The sequence below is a fragment of the Notechis scutatus genome, chromosome 4, assembly GCF_049901735.1.
Source record: "Notechis scutatus isolate UNSWTSFEM ecotype Mainland chromosome 4, rNotScu1.2, whole genome shotgun sequence".
Taxonomy (NCBI): domain Eukaryota; kingdom Metazoa; phylum Chordata; class Lepidosauria; order Squamata; family Elapidae; genus Notechis; species Notechis scutatus.
The window spans coordinates 104,868,445-104,894,260 of NC_142012.1; the positions used below are offsets into that span (position 1 = coordinate 104,868,445).

General features: G+C 43.7%; 1 protein-coding gene and 1 long non-coding RNA gene across 8 annotated transcripts in view; one reads left to right on the plus strand and one right to left on the minus strand.

Annotated features, from left to right (window-relative positions):
- Nucleotides 1-1,743: 1,743 nt before the first annotated feature.
- On the minus strand, nucleotides 1,744-7,007 carry LOC148130850 (uncharacterized). The gene is made up of 3 exons (XR_015749376.1): nucleotides 6,963-7,007; nucleotides 5,214-5,884; nucleotides 1,744-3,481 (listed from the first exon to the last, which is right to left on the minus strand). It is a non-coding gene; the product is annotated as an uncharacterized LOC148130850 (long non-coding RNA).
- Nucleotides 6,843-25,816, plus strand: part of EBF3 (EBF transcription factor 3) — a 206,241-nt gene continuing 187,267 nt past the window's right edge. For 2 of the 7 annotated variants that reach the window (XR_015749368.1, XR_015749370.1), the window contains exons 1-4: nucleotides 16,996-18,447; nucleotides 18,868-19,024; nucleotides 19,460-19,523; nucleotides 20,346-20,401. Coding sequence is in view for 2 of the 7 variants with exons in the window: in XM_087964300.1 (XP_087820426.1) it covers nucleotides 18,314-18,447; nucleotides 18,868-19,024; nucleotides 19,460-19,523; nucleotides 20,346-20,401 (411 nt within the window). In the remaining 5 variants the exon portion in view is untranslated. Of the gene's footprint in view, nucleotides 6,931-16,995; nucleotides 18,448-18,867; nucleotides 19,025-19,459; nucleotides 19,524-20,345; nucleotides 20,402-25,816 lie in introns of those variants that run through there. The other 5 variants (XR_015749366.1, XR_015749369.1, XM_087964300.1 and 2 more) reach the window with 3 other exon arrangements.

Sequence of the window (25,816 nt, forward strand, 5' to 3'; positions counted from 1 at the left end):
AGTGAAAGTCACTTCTTCCCATAGCTATAACATTCCCTGAAAACTATACACAGGACATTTAATCTGCTTACATTTCCAAATTTAAATTTGTGTTGTGATGCTTTCTTTTTGAACTGGCATGTTTGATTACCATTTATCTTTCAATGTTTGGAATGTTTCTCTGAGTATCATTGATAACACTAATATATATATACCGCTTTATAGTGCTTTACAGCCCTTGCAAAGTGGTTTACAGAGTCAGCATATTGCCAACAGTTTGGGTCATTTTACCCACCTTGGAAGGATGGAAGGCTGAGTCAGCCTGGTGGGATTCAATCTGCCAAATTGCAGTGGAAGTAGCTTGCAGTATTTTAAATTGTACAGTATTTTTAAATTAAATTTTAAATTGCAGTACAGTAAATTTAAGTGATGTTAATGTTTGTTCTCATTTAAGTGTGGATATACAAACAGAATCTACTTTCTTTATTTTCAGTTTTGCCCAACAAATCTCTTATGACTGAAGTTGTGTAAGTTTGCTTATGTATGAAAGAGAGAGGAAGGACGGAGGGAGAGAAAGATTTCACTTCTGGCATCCCTAGTGCTTATTGTTGGCACATTTTTCTTGAACTCATAGTCACCTGATACATAACCTTTTACCCTGTAACCTCATCTCCAATTTGGAAATTGGAAGAGTCTATGGCATAAAGACAGTTAAAGAAAGCATGCGCTAAAGGAAATGGCATTGCTTGTTGAAAGTGTGACCTTTTCTACTATGAACCTTTGCTTACTATATATTTAAAATAAAGAGTAGCTGCAAAGCTGTATTCAGAAATAGAAAGGAATATATATTTGGCAGTCTGTGAAAAATAGGAAAATGTAGCAAGTTCCTTTTGAATATTATGTATTTTAACTTCATTTAATATTCTAATTTTGAGACCACCTTAAATAATTCTGTACTGTTTACAGTGAATTCAAACTTTAAAAAATTAATATTTTTCAAGGAAAATACCAAAGTCTGATAGAACTACCAGATTTTCAGCAATTTGTGAAAAATCAATGTAGTTGAAGCAGTACAGATCTCTGGGTGGATACATCCCAGAGGGCAGGAGCCACAGAAAAAGCTTGTTTCCAGGGTCCCATAAGATGACCTGAAAGTCATCCTCCAAACCTTCCAGATAATAAGGAATGGGATTACCAAACAAATGAATCACTCATGCTGTTAGATGCATGTTACATGTGATCACTCTATAGAATATTCTTATTGGCTTACATAACCCATTTTACATGGCCAATTCTATCACAGAAACATATTGTTGAAACTTTCTTGTAGGGCTTCAAATGTAAGCTTTAAAATGTTGATGCCATTTACAAGCGCTGTAGAGAGTTGAGGGAGATAAATCTTTAAGTATTTACAAACTACCCTACAGTCCAATTGTAAATAAATATGTATTACATAAGAGGGCAAAGGAAGATATGCCAGTGTCATCATAAAAGAAATACTATACTAGAAAACTGGTGTAACTAGGCATAAAGTCTATTTTAGTGAATGTCCTCAGAAACCTCATTCTACAACAATTCATGCATCAGTTTTAATATGACAGTTTTCCTGGGTCCCCAAAAACAATTGGATATGGTAGGATATTGGGAAGGCAACTTCCTAGAGTTTTCTCTAGGAAGTCAAGATAGCTTACATAGGAATCTCCCTTCGTTTTATCCCCAAAATAAGAACAGCAGCTTATGTTGAGAAGAAGTCTGCTCCTTTTCTATTTATTATCATTTAAATGGTCATTTCCTAAACTTCTTCTTCCTAGCATATTCCCCTAAGTACAGGGTCCGCTTTTCAGACCATTTAACACCACTTTGCTAATTTCCTAACCTGATGTATATTAAACCCAGTTTAATATATTAAACCCAGTTAGGTGTCAGTTCCTTGAAAAACTATGGCAGACCATAGTTAGATAAGGCCACTACAATATATTAACTAGAATTGTAAACTAGATCGTAAGTTTAAAAAGAAATACAGTGTTTTGGAAGAAGCAGTTGCAAATGCCTTCCTTTAAAGTTAAAGATATATCAGTAAAATCATTAAAAGTTTAGTTTAACTCAAAGGAGACTTTACTTTTAACTTTACTAAATCTGTCTTCCCAGTTTTCTTCTGCCACATCTCTAATCTATGTTCTTGATAATACTGTTGATTATTCTTTTATAAATCTTGAAAAATGAAATATTGGGCTTATCATTTTCCTTTCTCCATATAAAGCTTCCTTCTTAATTAAATTAACAAAATTCAAATTCATTAGAAAATATTTTGGCATTTTAATTTTGACAGAGAAGGGTTTTATTAATTGCCCCCTACGCTAAATTTACGTATGTAAATTTCACATATGTAAAAATAAATGTTCAGTTAATCAAATGGCAAACACTGGCCTAAAGTTGTACGTGTTGCCAAAAAGGGTTAGGAGCAGCAAACTGAGGAGATAGCCATAACTTCTGAGGATTCCTGCATTCAATTACTATATTAATTTCCTGTACTGCTCCTAAAATTTCTAAATTATTTAGAAATAAGCATGCAATTTTAAATGCTATTTAACAAAATACAATGTTCTTCCCATTTGTTCAAGTGTACCTTTGAACACATTTAGTTCCAAATGATTGTGTAAGTCTAAAAAGCTCATTTTCAGCTTTTTGATAGAAAGATACTTGTTTCTTTGTCTTAAATCTTTTGTTTAGTGATTGTGCAAACCTAGAACAGCACTGAAAAAATGACTTATGATCATTTTTCACACTTACAACTATTGCAGCATTCCCATGGCCACATGATCAAAATTCAGATGCTGAGCACCTGGGCTTATATTTATGACAGTTACAGTGCCCCAGGGTCATATGATTAACTTTTGCCACCTTTTAAAAGTAAAATCAATGGGAAAGGCAGATTCATTTTACCACTGTGTTAGTAACTTAACAATTGCTGTGATTCATTTAATAACTGTGGCAAGAAAGGTCATAAAAAAGCAAAACTCACTTAACAACTCTTGCATTTATCAACATAAATTTTGGGCTCAGTTATGATCATGTTGAAGACTACTTGTACCATAAAAACCATAAAAGCAGGGTCAGGAAGCAATGGAATTAGTTAAAAGTAAGCCTAATCTGAAAGTTCTAGAAGGAGACTCCCAGTCCTACTAGTTAGGTTGACTTGTGGAATCTTTTTCTCCTTTAACACATTTTCTTTTCTTCCATTCAATCTTCTTCAGTTCTTAGAGACTGCTTGGACAAAACCATGAAGTTTTCTTGGCAAGGCTTTTCAGAAGTGATTTGCCATTATCTCTTTCTTAGGGCTGAGAGAAAGTGACTGGCCCAAGGTCATCCAGCTCGCTTTGTGTCTAAGGCGCGACTAGAACTCATGATCTCCTGGTAACTAGTCTGATGCCTTAATCCAGGGGTGTCAAACTGGTGGCCCACAGGCTGGATGCATTACACACAGGCCACCCTCAACCAGGCTCTGCAAAGGAAAAAAAAAAAGTCACAATACGTCACGTGACACAATCTAGTTTGACATCCATGCCTTCACCACTATGCCAAACTGGCTTAACAGGCTACTTTATCAATGGTATATTATGGCATGTTCTCATTATGAATAAGATATGAAGATCTCACACCAGAAGTCTCTCTAGAGAAGATCTTAAATGTTAACTATATAATATGGCTTTGTATTCTAAATATTCACTGACTAGATCCACATATTTATATATTACACCAAATCATAAAAGGACTGGTTTCATTTTGGCTTAGTTGTATGAACCAAGCTTTTCGAATTTTAAACCATTTTTAGACTTAATTTATTTCTGGATGCAGCCACTTGTAGCTTATCTATTGAATATTGTTTTAGTGAGGAGAAAATGACTAAAACATCAGTACGAACATTTAATATACTGACTTTACTACATGACATGTATTAATAATATTAAAGAGTCTATCAGTTTCATCGGTTTCAGATTTTCACTAACCACTCAGTTATACTTCCCTAATAATGCAATCCTATTGTTTATAAATACATCCTACTTTTCTCAATGGAACATTTCCCTAAAAGCATTTCAATCTGCAGACTTAGATTACATTCAATAGTTTTTCTATTCATTGGGTTAATAAAAGTTAGCATTAATATACACATTTCATGATATTGCAATTCTATGTGCTAGAAATTAATTCTACTCCATCCAGGTGTTGTCAAGCAAGAGCAGAGAGTTTAATTCCAAATTAAACCTATTTAACTTGAGAACCCGTTTAAATTAAATATGCAAATAATTATATTATTTCATTTATATCCCATCACAATCAAACATCTCATCTGCATATAAAATAATAAATTGATACTTGAGTTTCATGAACACTACCTTACTGTATAGTTCATTCCATACTTGCATCTTTATTTTTAGGGAAAAGGGTGCTTATGTATGCACTGATTCATTTTTAATAAAGTTCATGTAAAAAATGTACTTGTGATGTAATTTGTACCCAACTATTAACTGGGGCTAGTGAAGAGATGGAGAATATTGTACTCCATCAGGGTCTTTTCCCCCTCCCCGATATACTGAATATTTCAGGAAGGAAGAAACTGCTGAATGATCCACAAGTCTAGCCTTCACCTCTTCTTTCTACAGTAAAAATCGTTTTGCATCCATCATTGATCATCTTTTTTGGAAAAAAAAAAGTTATCATAGTGCCATAGTCCAATCTGATGTGAATTCTCATAATTTATTCAGCACAGGGCAAGCCATTTTTTTTTTTTATTTTTTTTTGAAGTAAAGATTATTGGGGGGAAGAATTTAAAAAATTCTGAAAGTATTTCTACTTTGAGTGTACAAGAAATAAACCAAGTTAACTGAGGACTTCAAGACAGAACACAGTTCAAGGGATTTTTCTTTTCTTTTAATATAAGGATCCACCCAGGATGACGACTTGCCACTGCTTTTTGAAAAATTAATGTGGCTTAAATCTCAGGAAGCGTACGGACTGCTTTAAACATGTAATTTTAATTTCACTTAGGTTTCGGAAGGTTCATAAGGTGAGGAGGGTCCATGCTGAAACGTACTTAAAGATTTAAATCTTAAAACGCATCGTGGCAAGGACGTAGCGGCGATAGTTTGGCTTCGCTCCATAGGATGAAGTATGACATCCACTTACCACTTAAAACAGGAAATCAAACGCACGCCGCTTCCAAAGCCTATTTTTACCTGTAAATAATTCCCGCTGGTGGGAATAAGGCTTATTCCGAAGCCAGCGCGCATGGAGGAACGGCCTATTGCCGTTGGGAATCTTGTTCCTAGGCAAGAATGCGCCTCGTACTTTTCTTTCCTCCGCCGCATTGATTTCGCAGCTGGTGGGAGCTGTAAGGGGAGAGAAACGCCTCGTAACCCACTTTCAAAGCAGGCAGCCGGAGTCTTCTCGGGGAGAAGGACCCCAAGGCGGGCGAGTGGGAGCTTTTCAAAATGTCCCCGGGACCAAAGTTGGCAAATGCCACCAGTTGCTTGCAGCTGGCACATAAACTCGCTCCGGCAGCTTTCCCTCTCCTCGCCTTCAACAGCAGGTCTGAGGGAAAACGGCCGGGCCCGGGAAACGAAAACGACTGATTGGGCCGCTTCTCGGGTGGGGTTTTGCTTCGTCTGCCATCTCCCAGACGAAGTGCAGAGGTGGCGGGGCGGGGGGGAGAACGTGGTAATTGTGCCCGTAATTCTGGCCGTCCCAGAAACTCTGCTCCCGGCGAGGAGGATCGCGGGGAACACGTGGGGCTATGCTGTCCTCACTCCGGCCGCCCCTTCAGCTTTCACGTTTGGCGCCTTTTCTTCTCCCGTCGAAATTCACCACAGTCCAGCCTGGCGCAAGTCTTGAGTCGCCCTGAGGAGAGCTGGAAAGGCGTGAGGAGTTTTCAATTCGTAAATTAGTTTAGGGTCGGACTTCCAGATTTGCACGCTGGCCCATAAAAAAAAAAAGACAGGCAAAGCGGTCGACTGACACCACCACCCCTCGCTGAATGACATTTTATTATTGAACCCCCAGCGGGAGTTGAGGGAAATTGCGTCAGGACTGTGAGGAGAGTCGCCCGCCAGATAGAAAAGCGCGGGAGGAGAAAATCGGGAACCCTTCTGGCGAAAGGGAGGGCAACGTCCTTCCCTTTTCAAAGGAAAAGGAGCGCTTTCCCCCAAAGCACGATTCCTTTCCCCCCACGCCCCAGTTACAGCTCCTTAAAGCAGATCTCCTGTCACAAATCTGGGATTCCCCACCCCAACCCCGATCATCGATGGCCACGCTTTTAGCTCAGGAGCGCGCGCCTCAAAGCAGGCGTTGGAAACGGCGCGTCGGGGGAAAGGCGGCCTTTCCACGGCTTGAAGCAGAAAAGCTTTAAAAAAGATACGAAATTTAGGCCGAATCTGCTAGCTTCGGAGGCTCCTGGGCAGCCCCCTTCCCGGCTGCTAAGGGGCTTAGATGCCCCTCCGACACAACGGCACAGCTCGGAGCTTGTCCGCCCCCACTTCTTCCCTTTACCCCGCTGCCTCCTGCCTTTCTCCCGGAGCGCCAGCTCGCCCTCCGAAACTTTCTCTGGGCTGAAGTGCCTCTTCCTTCAAACTCCAGAGTCACCGCTACCACGCCTCCCTTCCCCGCCCTGGGACTCGCTGGGATCCAGCGCTCGTCCTCCCGCAACTCCCGCTCCTTTCTCTCTCACCGCCCCCCACCCCTCCGCCTTAGTTGAACCGGGGAGGGGCGCTTGCGCACTGCTGCGTTTTTCTCCCGTCCCTTTGGCCCGTGGAGCTTTCACGAGATTGTTGCAGGGTAAGTAATGTATTAAATAGCCCAGATCACACACAGCCCGGCTTTTGCGTCCACAATAAACACCCCCGGCCTTCTTTGGGAAACTCAAACCAAACCTGTCTGTTGCCTAATTAACCGCGAAAGGTAAGCGATTTGGGGCTTGCCGGGGTCCCCACCGTTACAGCCTGTCGCTCGCTGGCTGGACCTCCCTTGGTCTCTGGCGGGTCCTGGTTCTGGAAAGAAACGGGGAAGTTGGCCCGAGCGGGATGGGGCGCCTGCCTTTGCTGCGTTTGGGGAAAGGAAGGAAAGAGAGTGGGGCGGGGAGGGGGGAGAAGAGAGCAAAAGAAACTGCGCTTCCTTCCTGGTCCTCCAATTAGGCTGGAGGGCAGATTGATCGGGCAGAGCCGCGTGCCTGATGCTGATGCTGCCAATTTGATTTGATCCGTGATTGACGCGAACACGGGCATCAAACAGGTCCGAGGATGGAGAGGTTGACCTCGAAGCGTCCTTTCCTTTCTCCTTTCCCTTTCCCCAATACCCAGTTATTTTTGTCGCTTTACGCCTTGGTGTGGTGTCCTCAGCAACTTTGGAGCGAAACGGTGCGTGTGTCTATTGGAAGCTAGTCAGAAAGTTGGAAGTGAAGTGGGTTGTTTGTGCTTGTATCCCTGATGGGAACAAGGACGGGAAAGCGGCACTGTTGAACGATTTGGGGAAGTGATTTGATTGAAGGAAGGTGACTTTGCCTTCCATCCAAATATTGAAATCAGACTGAAACTACCTTCGACCGGTCTGGACATGGGAAAGATGTCTGAACTGGGGAGGGGAGGTGTAGAGACGGTAGAAGCAATTAAAACTCCTCCTCTCGGATTAACAACCAAAAATTGATCGATCTGCCAGGAATACTGTTGATTTATGAAAGGTGCTTATTTCCTTGGTATGGAGAATTTTATGTTCTCTAGGTGAAACTGAGTTCACCAGGCTCTAGAGTAGATTGATGTTTTAATAAAAATAAATAAAGAGAAAAAGCTTGCCTGGTCTTTGGGGACATCAACTCTGGAATCGCGGAGTTAGATTAACAAATCAAACAGTATTATCTTTACATTTCCTACCTTTTAATCGAATGTCTTTAAAAATGACAACCCTTTTATTATCTGGAAAGTGAAGAACAATGGTTTCTTTCCTTTTATTTCCTTTTTTTTGAGACAGCGCTTTCCAAAGTTCAAATAACAAAGCAATCAATGTTTCATAAGCAAAATGGCACAGAGAAATAACCGAGTAATTTTGATAAGTGACTTAAACAGCAATCAAGACCTAAAGAATCTAACATGAACCAACGCTGGGGATTTGATGTGCCGAATGTCCTGTAGGTGGCAGACTATACCCGCTGTTTAGGGCTCACAAAGTCTTTAACGCCCCCTCCCCTCCTTTTTTTTCTTTTTTTTTTTTAAGCCAGGACAATTTTGTTAGGGAGGGGACAATCCAAGCACTTGTTTATCTAAGTTAATCTTTGTTTATTTCTCAGACTCCTATTTATGCTTTTGGAAAAAAAAGACAACAAAATGCAATATTTATTTTAAGGAAAAGGAATCGAGTTAGAATTCAGCCGATCGATTTGCAATCAAGGTGTCCAAAGGGAAGGGACGCTGCAGGGACGGGTTCAAAACTCTCACTTGGAAAGATATAACTCGGTCCAGGGTGACATATGCAAATGTACAAACTATAGTTGTACAAAAGGAAGTTCAAGCATTCCCAGTAAATCACCTTGCGGGGGGAATTGGTCCTTCCCAACACAAGGCGAGGCATGCTGAAGTGCGCGGATTGCCGCAGCGGAAAAAGCTACAGAAGGACGCTCCGAAGGCCGGTTCTTCTCTTTCTCCCCCAACACGCACCGCTTGGCCTCCCCTCCCCGTCCGTTTTGCAATGTAAATTTCAGCGGGACAAATTGCTTATTAATAGTCTAGAAGAGAAGCCGGTTTCTTTCTTTCGTCTTCCCTTTTTCTGTTTTTATTTCTGCATGGCCCCCAGCTACGCTCTGGGCAGCCCAACCGCCCAGCAGCTCTCTCTTCATTTCAATATCCGAAAGAAAATGCAAATCACCCGAGCTCAGAGCACACGCTTGTCCGCTTCATCTTCTCTCTCTCTCTCTCTCTCTCTCTCTCCTTCTCCCTCCCCCTCCCCCTCTCCCTCTCCCTATTCCCCCTAAAGTGAAGTTAGCAACCTTTTAAATGATTCCATTAATGTAGTGAGATATATATGTAGTGCACGAGCATTTTTTTTAACGCGCTCCTGTTCTTTAGGGCTAGGGGTTTGGATCATTTATGCCCGCCTGCCATTCCTGGACGGAGGATCAAAACTCCCAATCCATACAAACCCACGAGAAAGTGTATGAGGTTGCCTAGGAAATTATATCAATTTCCTTGGTTGCTTGACCAGCTTTTCAAGGTGTTTAAGGCAGATCACATTTTGAGGGCTCCAAAACGACTCCGGCCGTTAAAGGAGGCGGAAAATCCCTGTCTTCTTTCCGAAAGCAGGCGGGAAAGGAAGAGAAATTAGTTCTGGCCTTGGATTAAATGAGTGTGGCCTCCTTCAGCATTGTTGAATTACTGGAGGATCATCTGTCCAAAGGTCCGTTTCCTTTCCACACACCCCTGGGAAAGAAACTACACCAGCGTAGCCAGTCTAGACCTCCGGAGAATTTTATAACCTCGAAAATGCTGGGAAAAGCAAGAGGTTCCCCAAGGCATCGACCCTATTGCTCATCCTCCAAGGGCGCATCTCGGGAGGCGCGTGTGGCCGAGGTTCTGCAAAGCTGCGAGCCCTGACGGGGCAGAGCAGGGACAGGATGCTGGATTTAGGGGCGCCACTTGGAGCAGGAAAGAGTTAAGGTCCTTATTAATACAGGCAAGGTGTTCGCTGGAAATCTGCGTTTCCTAACTGCCGCGTGATAATCACTTAAAAAGTGAGAAGTTTGGAGACACCTTTCTTGATTATACCTTTGACAATACTTTAGGTTTTACAGTTCATTTGCATTTTGTTCGCGACGCACATGGAAGCCTCGCGTGGAGGGTTGAATTTTATTAGGACATCTGGACTGGCAATATCAAATTCGACACCGGCGCCCAAAGCATGCTAAAATTGCAGAGTTAATTAGAACGAAGTATGTTTAATTAAAGCCAATTATAATGTCTGCAATGGCCGGATCGATCCTTGTCGGTAGAGGTTGAGTACCAGGGGGGTGGGGGGAGAAAATGCGAAAAGTGGGGTAACGAGGATCTAGTCGGCTTGCCAACTTCCCACTTGGGAAAGAAAAAGCGCTTGTTGGATGGTTCGCGAAAGAGGGGTTCCTCAGTTACGGGGGGCGACAACGGGGGAGAAGGAAGAAGGGCGCGGCGAAGTCTTTTGCCAGCCCAAGAGGGATGCGCTGCTGCCCAGGCTAAAAAGGCTGCGAAACTTCCTCTCCCTCTCGCCCCCGCCGCCAGTCCGCCAGCCTTCATTCCATCCGGGATCTTGGATTGCTCTTTTACAAGCCACCAGACCTTCCTTCTTTCCTTTCTCGCAATCGGAAAAATACGTCCTTCCAACTGAACTCGCTTTGGACTGGTCCGCTTTTGCTGCCTTTGAAGGGAAGCTTGCGATCTGCCAGGCCTCACACACACACCCCGCCCGATTCAACATGTTCGGAAATCTTTTCCGGACACGCATCACTTCTGTTCCACCTTCCCAAATGAAGACGTTTGAAGCCCGCTGACCCATTAGGGCATATTTTACCGTATCTCTTCCGATTGAACGCTCTCTCTCTCTCATTTCAGACACACAGGGTACCCGTGGTATTTCCCTAAAATCCTGCCGCTTTCCCAAACTCGCTCCCTGACTTAAATCAAAAGGCTCCTTACTCCTAACATTAAGCTACTTTCTGTCCTCTTTGACCCTCCCCCCCCCGCCACGAACGTATTGTTCTCAACTGCGAAGCCCATTGCATTTTTTTTTTCAAATATGACTTTATCTTGTTTGGAGGGGCAATTTTAAAAGTTTCTCTTCACAGGCATATGCTCTGTTGCTCCAATTCTCAAGAAGTGAGGAGAGAGCAGTAGAAAACACTTGTTAATTTTGCATCTTCCAAACCGGTCCCGTTTATTCAGTTGCCTTCATAAGAAATGGCAACAACAGTTTTCACCTGAAGAAATCTGTTGGTTTGTTTGACAGAAAGAGTGAAAAGGAAACTTCTGTTTCGTTAGCTCTCAATATGCTGCAGTGCGACGGAAAGGGAAAAGGCGAGAAGGATGCTACTTTTCCGTCCTCCTTTTACTTACGATCTCCGTCTTATTTACTCTGAAAATCTCTTCTCCCACCCAAGGAGGCGCTGTTCGTCAAACTTCCTCGCGGCCGCTTCAACTCCGAGGCGCTCGGATTTTTTACTCTGAGAAATCAATCTTTTTATTCAGGGTGTGCGCGCGTTCGTCTGTTTCACAGCATTCGTCTAGTGGGGTCTTTCTTTTCCTCTGCGTTTGCCCCCTTTCCCCCCACGTCCAGTCTTAACAACCGAAACAAAAACAAAAAGGAAAGAGGGTGTCTTAAACCCCACCACAGAAACTCGTTCCCTCGTTGCCACAAAACTTACCGGGCGCCTTTTAAAACCATCCAGGGAGAAAAAGATTCGTTTTTTCTACTTGGGCGTATAAATGGCACCCCATTTCGTTCCTTCTGGTCGCTGTTATTCTTGCGGGCGTTCATACTTTCCCTTTGTTATTATCTTTGTTAGTAAAACAAACCCAACAAACCGTCCACCTTGAATGTGAAAGAATCTGGCTTGCTGAGCGTAATTAGAAAGGCGAAATTGGCCTTGGCTGGCGTTTACACAGGGCTGCCAGGAGTCTCATTCTTGAGCTTGAAGCCAACTTCGGCACAGAAGCATGTGGCTTTCTAGAAGCGAGAAAGTGTAACCGGTTGAGTTACACTACAATCCCCAGCCACTGTTGTCTATGGCGTTGGCGCTGGTGGAGTCTGTTTGGGATGGAAAGGTGGCCCGACCGCCTTGGAAAAGGCACCCAAGCAGGGCGCGGAGGGCGACTCCAATGCCCTCCGCTTTTTCCCTGGGCAGGAATGCCGCTCCTTTGGGCCGGGCATTGCGAACCGGGGCCTCAAGCCAACCTCTGCTCTAAGCTGCTGTGCGCCTAGCGGAAAGCCAGGGAAGGTTTGGACTCGGATGTTGTGGAATTAACTCCTCGGGACCTGTAAAGGTCTCCGCCGCCAGCTTCAGCTTCCCTAGACCGTGGCTCGGCGGTTTCTGCCAAGGAGAACCCTCCCTTAGATAGCGCCCATGTGGTAGATTTTCGTTTACCTAAAGGCGTGTTTGCAGCAAAGGCAGAGTCTGGGGTCAGGGCATTTTGCCGCTCGGTTCAACAGGGTATGTTGTCCTGCAATCACATCCTGAGATTTCTCTCTCGCCTGTTTCTGTATGTGTGCGTGTGAGTCTGTGTGTGCGTGTGTGTGTGGGGGGGGGGGGGGTTGTCACATATGAATGAACGGATGTACATAGTGTCACACATGCACCACACTTCTACTTTTCTCTCTCTGGGCCATTTTACCATTCCAAACTCTTTTGCAAGTGCCAGATTTTACATAAGTACTGTATATGTGCCGGTCATTTAGAAGCCAGCAAAGGAGGGGTGTGTGAGTGAATGGGTGGGAAGGTTGCCGAGATTTGTTTCAGCGAAACCCTGCATAAATCATTTCAAGTGGAGCATGTTTGTTCAACAAAGAGTCCGAGAATAACCTTAAAAGTGAAACAAGGATTTTGGCACGTTCGTTCCAATTCTTTTCTTGGCCACCTGAAGAAAACAGCATCAAAGACCATTAATATTAAGAGCGGACGGTGTGTGTGAGAGAAATTAGCCCTGTGTGTGTGTGGCTATAGTTCTTCCCACTCCGAACTGAACTTTTTCGCTTCTCCAAAGTTTCTTTAGGAAAAGAGGAGTGTTGCGGGAGAGGGGTGTGTGTGTGCGTGTGCGTTCGAGCTTCAATAAGCAGAAAGGAAGACACAACGTGGAACTGAGCATCAGGCAGAATATATAAAGAATTGCACGTGGGACATGTTAGAGATTTTGAACAACTGAAGTGTAACAGTTCTGTTTGATTCAGGTGGGTGGCATAAGAGAAGTATTTGAGATAATAGTCCCGACAGTATTATCTCGAATGTGTGTGTGTGTGCGCGCGCGGGGGGGGAGGGAGGGGGAAGAGAAACCCGTTCCCAAACCTGAGAAATGAGTCTATCAGCATGAATCAGTGGGATTTTGTACGGTCTAAGATTATGGATCATTATGGCCGTGGATTGTCAGAGAACATAGGAAAGTAAAGAAAGGGTGGAGGGATTTTGATTTATGGCACAATGTGCTATTTCTTTTCTCCCTGGCCCTTTAACAGAGAGGGTTATACAATAGAACAGGTTGAACGGCTGGTTCGGATGTGTCCCCCCCCACACACACACCCGACCCCATTGGGAAGGAGCTTATATGGTGGTTGACGCCAAGGAAGGGCTCTGTCCCTTTAAGGTCACGGCATGCTCTGGTATGATGTTTAGAAGGACAGCTGGGCAATGGCCATCTGACTGACTTCGGCTTGACATCTGGGAGCCCACTGGTGTGTGGCACGCGAATCGCTTGATGTCGCTATTTAAATGCAAATTTGTGGGGGGGGGATCATTGAAGCCTCACCCCGTAAATTCACACAAAAGGAACACTTCACACACTCCAAGAAAGGAGGAGGGCTGCGACTTCGGGAGGTCTTAGTTGCAGTATGCAAATCTCATTCAAATCCACCTCACCTTCTGCCTGACCAAGTTTGCTAAGGTCAAGTCCTTGGGGAAGAGGGGAATGTGCGGGGAAAAGGACTGATTGGCGGTAGTCGGGCTCTCTTACCCCAGCCGGGTTTGCAACAGCTCAGCTGAAGCTTCCAGCTCTTGGCTTCCACCTTTGAACTGGTGAGAGGCGCTTCTAATAGGGAAAGGGCGGAGGGCGAATCCGCTCCAGTGTTGAACTAGGCCTGGCTGGTCCACCGCGGGTCGCAAAAGTTTTTAAAACCTCAACAAATTTCGTCCCCACGCCTTCCCTTCCCCCTTCCGGGAGAAAACACAGTGCTAGCCTTTTCCCGGACTCGTCCTGACCCGCGTGAACTTCACCTTAACAGCTTGGCTCTGTTAGAGAAGATTTTTGTGGTTCCGTCTTTCTCTTCTTCCTCCTCTCCTTCCCACTTCAGGAGAAGAAAGACCGCGTTTTCCTCGGAACACGTTGATTTCCCCGAAGGATTATTAAAAACAATCTTCCTCTCATACTAAGTAGCCCTTTCAACAGGAGGCAGAAAATCCCCCGCCCCCGCCCCTCTTTCTCCCTATGCCCGGGGCAGAGGCGAGGCGTTTGCGCCCTAACCCTTTGCTGGGATAGAAAACCTAAGGTTTTAGTAAAGAAGATGCTTAAAACAAACCAATCCTTGGAGTTGAATTCCCGGGGAGTAGTTTTTCTGTATACATATGGCTTCTAGTCGAGAGAGAGAGAGAGAGAGAGAGAGAGAGAAGAAAAAAGAAAAAAGAAACGAGGAAAGAAAAGCAAAGTTGGTGAACGATAAAGACTGTATTTTCCACGCTTTAGGTTCAGGACCAGATGATCTAGAAAATGAGCTGAAATAGATTCAGCCTCAGAGTCTAATGTGAAGAGCAGCTGACTCCCTATTTCTGGCCAGATGGCTTCTGAACACAGATTTGCATTCATTTTCGCTTAATATCGTCCAAAATAGCGGGGGCAGCTGCATTTGTTGTCAAAAAGGTTTAAAAGTCTCCTTTTTTTTTCTCGGGCAGCATCGTTACCTTATGTGATGGGGGGCTTATGCAACTTTCACTCCTTCCCCCAGCCTCCCTCTCCCCTTTTTAGTCAACAGTATCAGATTTAAAAGGATTTGTTTTAAAAACCTTCTAATTTGGTAATCAGATTTAAATCGCCTTGGCATGTATAATCTGAATTAAAGATACTGTACAGTAAATGGGCTGAAGCGTGGTGACATTGTGGACCTGGGCTAGAAGTAACTTCAGCAGCGGTCTTCACTTCCCCAAAGGGGGTAAAACCATGCAATCTTTGCTCCAGGCTAGAAAAAGTATTTTAAAAAGAGCGGGAGGGAGAGGAGGAGAGAAACCAGACAACCGCTATTTGTGAATAATGACTGCAGCAAACTTTACCGGGTCAAACTGCTGTATAGAATCCACACCACAGAATGAGAAAGAAAGCGGTCCTATTTTGCCTGTACCGGCCTGTTTTGTAACTTTAGTTTTGCCTGCAATTGCAGTCCAGCAGAACTGTGACATCTGCCAACATACCCCAATAATACTTGAATATTATTTGTGAAGACAGTATTTTCCCCTCCAATTTTCCATGAATAGTTTCTATACACTTTGATTTAACATTATTAACATTCTATAGACAGTGGCATCTTTAATATGTGGCGATCGCTGCTAAAGCCTAATCTCATTACCCTCAAATAGTCATAAAATATGATTTTATTATACTTACGTATTTAATTAGACGGCCAACAATGTAATGGATTTTGAGATCGGGTAGAGCAACAGCTTTGATAATTCACTTATCTTTAGCAATAGTCATTAACCCTCAACACCAGCAAAATAGATTGCTTTCTAACACATCTTTTCACCCCCGCCCCCACCCTTGAGGATGATTGGGAGGGGGGTCCCCTGGTAACACAAATCGGACTTCGATTTTCACTGATTAATTAAAATATTAACGTACATATCCTGCCAATTCATATAAAACCAGTTCCTAACCCATCCGAGAGGGGAATGCTTTTTTTCCCCAATACCTAGTTGGGCTCACTCTTCGTCTTGACTTTTTAAAATACGTTCACATAATGAACCAAAGTAGATGGCTGAGGTGTGTGTGTGAAGAAGGGTCCAGAAACCCCTTTGTCTATCTAAGGCTTTCCTGTGCAGGCAAACGCCTTTAAAATAACTTCTATCTACACATCCATCCATACCTATCCATCCATTCATCCATCAATCTGAGAAAAATTCACCTCGTGCCGCCAACGACTAATCCTCTACAAGTAATTAGCAGTTTCGTTCTTACTTGGTGTTGGTGGAGGGGGATGTTTCAATTGCTCAGCCCAGTCTTCTTCTCAGGTGTAAGTTCTATTGAGTTTAATGGGACTTAAACTCTCAGGTAAGTAGTCGAACAGCACCCCAATCTTACGCACTTAGGAGGTTTGGATATGCATCTCTTCCGCACTCCCCTCCCAGCCGCCCTCGCCCTCCACAACCACCCGCACACATGCTTCTAAGGATTCCTCGAAACCAGAGTTTCAAAGATGGGGCTCTGACCCGTTACCGGAAAAGCGTTAAAAGGAAAGCAGAAAAATCCCATCCTTTAGAAAATCACCCAAAGGCAAAAGGCATCGATTTGAAGTTTAAAGATTTCTTTCCCCGGGTTGGTTGGGTTGGTGTTTTTTCTTTTTTTCCCCACTCCCGCACATCAATAGAGGCGCGTAGCTGTAAAGCCTGATTTGGGGGGGGGGGGAATTAAAATAAAACCAAAGCATAATCACAGCAATTCACAAAGGAAAAAAAACAAAACTCCACTGGAAGCCGTTCTTTGGAAACGGATGTTGGAGCGCAAAAGGGGCCGGCCGGCTATTGTTCCCGCTAGCCCGAACCTTCCACACACACGGACGCTACGAGAAAGTTTGCATTTCCATGGCTGCGCCTCTACCGCTGACCCTAAGAGGGGCTCGCTCTCTTTAACCGGAAGATAAAGGGGGCTTTCAGGCAAAGCGCCGCGCACCGATCGCCGCCTTCGCGCTTTGCGAACCACCTGTGTAATATTTGCAAGGTTGGACCCGGGACTCTCCAAAGCGGGCGCCTCCTTTCATTTTTATGCCTGTTTGTGCGGTGCGTGTGTGCGTGCGCGTGTGTGTATAATGCAAGCCAAGCCCCGCCAGCTTGGCCAATTCACTTTTCCATAGGCAGGAAACCTTGCCGAAATTGCCTTTCCTTTCCTAACGCAACCCGAATCCAGCTGTAAAGAGGGAGGGGGCAGACGGGGGGGCAACATGTGCGTGCCTGGGGGGAAGGATCCCGGTCACCGAAATATTTGTATCTGCCGCGCAGCGGGCTTCCCCCCTCCCCGCTCTTTCCTTCGGGCACACGCGCACAGACTTCCCGGTCCTTTACCGTGCCCGGGAAGGAAGGTGTCGGGAGTAGCCCATCGCTTTTGTAATGCTTCGTGCTTAACACCCACCCGCGCGCACACACACAGAGCCTCGGTCTCTGTTGTTGATATTTAGGCTTACTGGTCTTTTTAACGATCGCGATTCTTTGCAAATTGAGAGACGCTCCAGCTGTCCTTGGGCTGTGACTTTTTTTTTTAATATTGTAACTTCATTGGCTGCCGGCGCGCGTGTGTGTTGCATGCATATATATTCATATTCGTGTACGTACACACACACACACAATATCTCGTAAAAAGGGGGGCGCTTGAGTTATAAGGGAGGGGGAGGCGCGGCGCTGCACTCGGCGGCGGCGGCGGCGGCGGCTGCAGCAGTCAGTCAGGACTAAACAAGCTGTGGAGCTCTCGGCTAACCGGAGGATTTGCTCGGCCCCCCATATATGGCGATGGCCCCGCCTCCCGAGCGTCAGAATCTGACAGCGCAGTTCCCGGGGGTTTAGAGTTTTGGCTCCCGGGAAAGGTTCCATTCCTAGGGGATAGAAGGCTGAGTTTTGTACGCTTCCCATCCATTCTGCAAGACGCTAAAGGCCCCTCTTCGCGCTCTCCTGTGTCCAGGAACACCTCCATAGTAATCATTTTTTCGTTTATTTGTCTTTTGGAGCAGGAGAGCCTTGCCAGAAGTGGTCGATTCAGCAGTGTCCTGAAGGTTTTTTGATGCTGTTTTACTAGGATGACACCACATTGAGAAGCCTCTGCAAACAAACCATATATATATATATATATATATTTGTTCAAGAACGGAAGGAAAGACAGAAAAGGCAACCTTTGAATACGGACGGCTGTAATTTCTACTTTTGTTTTTGAAAAAAAAAACCTGACAACAACAAAAACTTATTTTTTCCCCTTCCCCTCCCCCCCTTTCAACCCTCCGGGTTGCTTTTTTTTTTTTTTTTAATTTATTTTTTACTTTTTAAAAAAAAAAAAATCTCCAAACTGGAACGCCATCCAAATAGAACTCTGCTCAGTATATTGTTTATGTCGTGCCAAGCCGGGACAGATTGAAGACGGCAAGAACGACCTGAAACGGCGCTTCGGTTCGCGGGGAGTAAAAGTCGTCGCTTCCATTCCGGTCGCCAAGGAGAGAGAGAGAGAAAGAAAAAGGAAAGAGCGCGGGGAGGGGGGACCACAGAGAAAGAAACGCCAGCCACCAACTTATCTCCCCCTTTCCCCCCCCTTTTCTCTGACATTTCCCGTCGTTTATTTTTAGCCCCGTTTGGTTAGAAGCTGGTTTTGTACCCCAAATTGTTTTAATGTTTGGGATTCAGGAAAATATACCACGAGGTGGGACGACCATGAAAGAAGAACCGCTGGGCAGTGGAATGAACCCAGTCCGATCATGGATGCATACTGCTGGGGTAGTGGATGCTAACACAGCCGCGCAAAGGTACGTGTGCCAAACGGTCCTTTCTCTCTCTTTCCTCTCGTGTGGTTTTCGCACACCGGCCGTAAATCGCCTCCCGCGCTTTGCATCAATTGCAATCTCTCTGAACTCCGCTTCAATGCCACCTCCCGCCCCCCCCAACCCCCCAACCCCGTGCGCACAAGGCGCTTTTCCCTCTTTCTCGCCTTCCATTACATCACATTACGGCTCTAGCGACAAATCAAGGAAGTCTCGGGTTTTTCCCCCAAATGTAATTCCCAGCATCTCCCCAATGGTTTTCCCCCCCTCTTCTTTTAATCAGAAGCCGCCCTCCTCCCCATTCTACCCGTCGCCATCTCCCCCCACAAGTCCCTACTCCCTCTCTTTCTCGGGGAGGGGGTCTCCAATTCTCACCGAAACATTGTCTTGTTTTTCTCCCCGCAGCGGTGTTGGGTTGGCTCGGGCACATTTCGAGAAACAGCCGCCTTCCAATCTCAGAAAATCCAATTTTTTCCACTTCGTCTTAGCTCTGTACGACAGGCAGGGACAGCCAGTGGAGATTGAAAGGACAGCTTTTGTGGACTTTGTGGAAAAAGAGAAAGTAAGTTTTTTTAAAAAAAAAAAAAAAAATATTGTAATCTCCGTTTCCCAAAACTGTTGTACAAGAATTGATGTTATTTGAGCCTGATTCCAAGAGCTAGAGATAATTTTTACCTTGACTTAGATACTGCCAGTTATAACCGGACTCCAGAGGCGTCCAAACCACGTGTAGTTTCCCTAAGTTCTGATGCCAGGATTGGCCTCTTTAAGACTTGCTTGCAAAGTTGCCTCAGCCCAAAGGGCTGCTTTGAACAGGGAAAAGTCATATTTTTCGGCAGCAGACAAATCTTGTCTGCTGCAACAGTGAGCAAACCAAATAAATCTCTCATTAATGGAAATGCAATAGATGTATGATGGTACCAGCAATTACAGGCCATGCATGGCATTTTGCAAAAAATAAAAAAATTAAAATGCAATTATTTGTCATTACCTACAGGAGCCAAACAATGAAAAAACTAACAATGGGATTCACTATAAACTCCAGTTATTGTATAGTAATGGTAAGTTTCATTCAACCATGCTTCTTTGTTGTTACTGTTGTTGTTGTTGTTTTTGTGCATATCTTTATATATGCTGAAAAACCCGCTACCTTCTTTCTGGGGGCTCTTTCAGCAAAACAAAAAACCCAAAAACAAATAAAGATTATAAAGATTTCTGAGGTTAAACTTACCCGACTATGAACATGACTCTTCTCATGGCATAGAATGGAAACAAAACATAAAAAGATCAATAAGTCAATGGTACTTTACATGATTTAACCGGCTGTCTTGAAGTAGAAAGTAACAACAACAAAACACCGTGCACAAAAACAAAGCAAAGCCAAACATAAATAAATAAATAAAAACCCATCCGGAATCAATATTGACTCCAGTACAACATCACCTTTAAGAGATTCCCTGCCTTGCTTTGGCAAATGAATGTTAATTATTGTGGCTTCTACCTCTTAACATGCCAGATGTTACACAGCCAGGTTGGATGAGCCTGGAAGCTTGGTAGCAAAATAGATAAGGGAAATGGCATTCGGAAATCCAAGCCATCAATGTTGGTCTTCTTTTCCTTTTGACTTTACAGTAACCCAGGCGAGTGTAATGAAACAAGTACTTTCCTATCTCCTGTTTCTTTGGGTTATGTGCTTCAGGCAGTCCACAATTTTGAGTTCTTTAATTCTTTTTATTTAAATACATTCTCTTTCTCTCTCTCCTCCTCCCCAACTTCTTAAGTATACTTGAATACATGCCATATCTGCGTAACTTATCTTGCTCAACCCATGGTCCTTTTCATGCCAGATGCCCTCTGACTGGTTTTTCTTCCATTTTTTGCAGGGGTTAGAACGGAACAGGATTTGTACGTTCGGCTAATAGATTCTATGACAAAACAGGTGAGAGAAGTTTAAGCTTTCTAAGAGTTGGTGAGTTGTTGAGTTGGGGCTTGTTTCTACAGGGCTTTCTGGGTAGGTTTTTGTCACTCTTTTTCTATGAGCCTCTCGGATGTGTTACTTAAAAATTCTATGCTGAGGATAAATATTTAGGACCTGAAAACATTTTGTGGTTACTAACTTAAACTTGCCCTCTGGACTTATGTGCTGGTGTTAGGAAAAGAAGAAATGACCAGAAAGGGAAATGTTAGAGAATGATATGGAGTTTATTTTTAAACCCTGGAGAAAAAGCACCCCAATGTTATTTTAGAACAATTTGGAGGATTAATTTTGTAACAAGGGCAATAAGAGGAAATCAGGTTTTAATCTTGTGGCACTAAAAATCAAAGGTGACTTGCTTCCCTGCCTCCCCCCCATTCTTTTTCCCTTTCTCTCTCTCCCCCCCCCTTCCTTTTAAAAGAGATGATTTAGAATCATCAGACATTTATTTGGGATGTAAAAGTTAAATGTGCAGAGGTGAAAAGTCATCTTGTTCTCCACTAGTCCGGATTCACCTCACAGTCCCCCATCTCCATAATTCAAGCTCCATGCTCCAGAGGTCACCCACACCCGTCCTTTTTCTCTGAAATCAGCTCCTGTTTCTTCCTCAAATCTCTCTCATCCCGTGTAAATAACATAATTACAAGCTGATCCTTGTTAAATTGTTTAACATGTTTTGGACAACTTTCTGAACTACAAACGTTATCCAAACTCCCTTCAAAACAACTATTATTTTTTTTAAAGCTGCCTGTTAGCTATTGAACGAAGGGTTCAGTCTCTTGGCTTTATTTTGTTTTTCTAAGACATGCATTCACTGGCCTTTCAGTGTGCTTCCTCTGTTTTGGATGAACAAGCAAATTAAGGGAACTGTACCCTTCGCAAATAATACAGTCTCAATGGTAATCCCTTATAAAATGCCCCATGCATTGTTGTTGTTGTTGTAGTTATTATTATTATTATTATTATTATTATTATTATTATTATTATTATTATTATTATTATTATTATTATTATTATTATTATCCTTTATGAAAGAGCAGAAAGAGGAGTGTATTTTCTCTGCCATCACTTGGAAAAATAAAAATTGAAACGTTAAGGACAAAAGACTGTTTTCCTTAATGACACATTTAAGACCCCATTTCAGTTAGTTAAAGCTTTGAAGCGCCCTCCCCTCCACTCTGATTTTGAAAGCAGAAAGTTTTAGGTGTTCTTGACAAAAATAGGGTTAGATTTAAATGCCCCCAGCAGTAAATGAGTGGTATTCTTTTGGAGAAAACCCGACCTGACAGGCAAACGCCAGTCCCTTGACAAAAGCGGAAGCATTGTGCCCTCCAATAATTTTTTCAATAGGTTACAAAGAAGCACCCTTTTAAACTCTGGAGCTCTCTCCAGAGTTGACAATGTCCTCTTATTTCCTTTGTAAATACCAGCTAAATGTTTTCGGAAATCGCTGTAGGCTAATTAAGAGGATACTATGGGCAGCTCTGTAGGTTTCACTGCTCTGGAATGAAGGAGAGAGAGAGTAAGAGAGAGTGAGAGAGAGAATGAGAGAGAAAAGACCATTTTAAAGCACGTTTTTATTAGCAATGGAAGTTGCGGACTTTTTCAGGAGTTCCACTGCTGAAAATACAAGCTTTTAATCTCTCTTCGCTGACGGAGGAGAGAGAGAGGGGAAATAGCCCAGTAACTGATCAAAGAGTCAATGGCGCTGAACCGACAGTTTATGGATTTCTCTTGGTGCTACAAAATAAAAAATAAATCACATCTAAATACGCGGATTCATCCCAGGCAAAGTAACTATCACCCATAGTGGAGTGGCTTCCTGCAGCAACAACAAAAATGAGCAGCTACAACAACTCCCACTGCTGGTTGTATCTGAGGGGTCCGACGCTACTTCAAGCTTTCCAGACAAGTCCAGCTTTTATCGGGGAAATCTTCGGAAAACTAGGCCCGCTCCCCGATTCCATGGCGAAGACACTCGGGGGTTTTCTTTGGCAGGACGCCGCTTTCCCGGCATAGCGAGCAGCAAAGTGGCTTAAACACCGACTAGGTAAGGGAGAAACTCTGCTCCCGAAAGCGTCGAGAAGAATGGAGATGGAGGTGCTTCGTGTCTTCCCCTCCCCTCCCGTCCTCTGCTTGTTCTGCACACAGTGCACGGCGCCGATTGCAACGAAGGCAACTGAGCTGGTTAGCAATGGGAAGCCGGTGGCCTCACTGAGCACAGACCGCTGAGGCCTAGGCTGCGAGAAAGAGAAAGCAAGAAAGCCGGGAGAGAGGGCCAAGCAAAGGAGGCGAAGCACCAGAAGGAGAAGGCGAAGGGGGAAAGAGAAAAGAAGAAGAAGGAGGAGGAGGAGGAGGAGGAAGAAGAAGAAGAAGAAGAAGAAGAAGAAGAAGAAGAAGAAGAAGAAGAAGAAAGAAAAGAAAGAAAGAAGAAGAAAGAAAGAAGAAAGAGAGAAGAAAGAAAGAAAGAAAGAAAGAAAGAAAGAAAGAAAGAAAGAAAGAAAGAAAGAAAGAAAGAAAGAAAGAAAGAAATCCTCGTGCAACGACTTGTGTTGATACACAGCCGTGGCGTTCCGGAGGAAAAGCCGGGCAGAGATTGCAGGGCCGCCGCTGCTCCGTGTCTCTGAGATAGCGCGCTCAGGAAACCTCTCGCGGGGAGGCGGCTGTCCGGGCTCTCGCTTTCTCCGGGGGAGGCTGGGCTGGGGCGGGGGAAGGGCAGGAGCGGCGTCGGCTGGAGGGCGAAAAGCTTCTTTACCAACCACGTTATGCAGCGCCTGCTGCTCCCAGGCCGGTCAGGCTCCACAACGGTTCCCGAAGTCTGGAGAAAGGGAGGGAGGAGGAAGGCGCTCTGTGTGTGTGTGTGTGTGAGAGAGAGAGAGTGTGTGTATGTGTGTGTGTGTGTGTGAGAGAGAGAGAGAGAGAGAGTGAGCACCTATAGCTCTGCACCATCTGTTAGAGCCTCTGCTCAAAACCCATTCAACCGTGTGCCCAGACACACTTGCCTTTTTTACCCAAGAAAAATCATTGTTAGCAGTTTCAAAATAAACACCAGATTGCCCATTAGCACTCCCCCCCCCAAATATCAGACCCATAATAGCCATATTGTAGTGCAAGCGGCTGGGATTCCTCAAGGCGGTTAGGCGCTTCTTTGATCAGGAGAAGGAGGAAGACAGTAGAGTTCAATGACTTGAAAATAAACTGTAATTTGCTCTATGAGTGATCTTCTCTCTATACATACATACATACATACATACATACATACATACATACATGGAATAAGGGCCGGAGCAGTAGCCGTGCTTTTTTTTAAAAAAAATAAAAGGTGTACTTCATTGCATCTAGTCCTTCTGGGCCCATCAATTTGCACTAATCTTGGTTGGGGGGCAAAAGGCATCTGGGCATTACCAAAAAAATTACATGGTGTCTGATTTGTAGGTTGCTAAATCTAATTGAAATACTGTCCGTGTCCTTTAAAATGATGCTATGCGATTTGTGTTGGGAACAAGGAAGAAAGGGACATGGATACTGATCCTTGCATGAACAATAGCCATAAAATCCTTCTAATTAGGCAGTAACAATCTTTAAACTTCACAAATCGGCAGGGCCTGTTTGTCAACCATTGAGAATGTTTTAAAGATTTGGCTTCAAAGACCGTAAGAATTAATAACAATTTTCTATAAGTGAAACACTGGGAACCATTGCTATCCAAAAGGCAATGAGGTTGAGTCCAAAAGTCAAATCAAAGTTTTATGCTTTAAGGGAAGAAATAATGTTTCTTTCTTGTGCTGCTTGTTAATCCAAACCTCAGGAGAGTATAAAAAGTATTGTACTCTGATTCTAATTGGAATAACATGTTACCACAAAATTGTTTTTTGTATATTACATTACATGCTTTTATTTGCAAAGGTAGATTGGGAAGAAAGAAAATAAACCCACCTCATTTTTTGGCTCTGTCAAAAATGTGCATGTTAAAAGAAAACCTGTCACTACTAAATAGTTCCCCATAGGGAATGCCTACCTTGGAAAAGACTTGATCTTAGAGATCTGAATCCTACAATGCTCCATTTTTTATTTTTCTATCTTTTGGAGAAAGAGTTTTCTCTCTTACTCTGGATTGGTTTAGTAAGCCCAAATAAGAAGAACTAGGAATAATATATAGGGGTGAAATGACAATTTACATTTTAACTGGGACTACTTCTTCTTCTTCTTCTTCTTCTTCTTCTTCTTCTTCTTCTTCTTCTTCTTCTTCTTCTTCTTCTTCTTCTTCTTCTTCTTCTTCTTCTTCTTCTTCTTCTTCTTCTTCTTCTTCTTCTTCTTCTTCTTCTTCCTCTTCCTCCTCCTCCTCCTCCTCCTCCTCCTCCTCCTCCTCCCCTCCCCTCCTCCCCCCCTCCTCCTCCCCTCCCCTCCTCCTCCCCTCTTGAAATAGTTCTATCCAGGCAGATTTCTAGCTGATAATTCTGTAAGAATGTATCTCTTGTATTTTTTATTACATTTATTTAAAAACCTATACCTGCTAAGGTCTGGATTTATTTAATGAATCAGTGTAGAAATAGAGGGAACATGCCTAAAATACTTGCTTACTTTTATAGAGACCAGTTAAAACAAAATTAGACTTATTCTTCTCAAAAAGTGGAATTGTAGCAGCTGTCAGGGCACAGAAATAGAAGCAAGATCAGTAGACAGAAAAGTCAGTAGAGAAAGGAATCTGGAAGTCAAATAATTCCTATTAATTATGCTCAGATTCTAACTCCTTAAAAGATGAAGGCTGTTGGGTTTCATTCTAGGATAATGTGGTTAGGATGAGGATGATGGGCTGCCCAAGAAAAGCTTCATTGGTCTTGATGTTCTCTCTTCTGCCTGCCTGGCTCCTGATTTAGGAAGGCAGGAAGGAAAATGATGTGTGACATTGACAAATGGTTCTTTGACAGGTAAATAAAGGGTGAAATAGATCATTAAGAGAAATATTTTATCCTCCACATGTCCTTTTCAGTCCCCACACCTAATTTTAACATCTGAAGAGAGGCCTATGGCTTCCTTGTACACAAAACCCATTGGTCTGGATGGGCTAGAAACTTAAGAATAGTTAGATCCAGGCTAGTTTCCTAACTACTGATTTATAGGGTCTTCTAGTGGCATCCAACAATCGTTATGCAGAGATAACAGTAATGAGGACAGGCGTTATCCCTCAGTGAAGTTGTTGTTGGTAGGAGAGGCTATCAATCTTTGGTGAAGAAATAGTCTTTAGTCATGTTTGGAGCAGAGCCTTTGAAATCCATGGGACTTCAGTCATGAGAGAAATAAACATCACTGATGTTAACGGGTCTTCTGCCAAACCTGGCAAAACCTGGAGCCAGCCCAGTGAAATAAACAAACAACTTC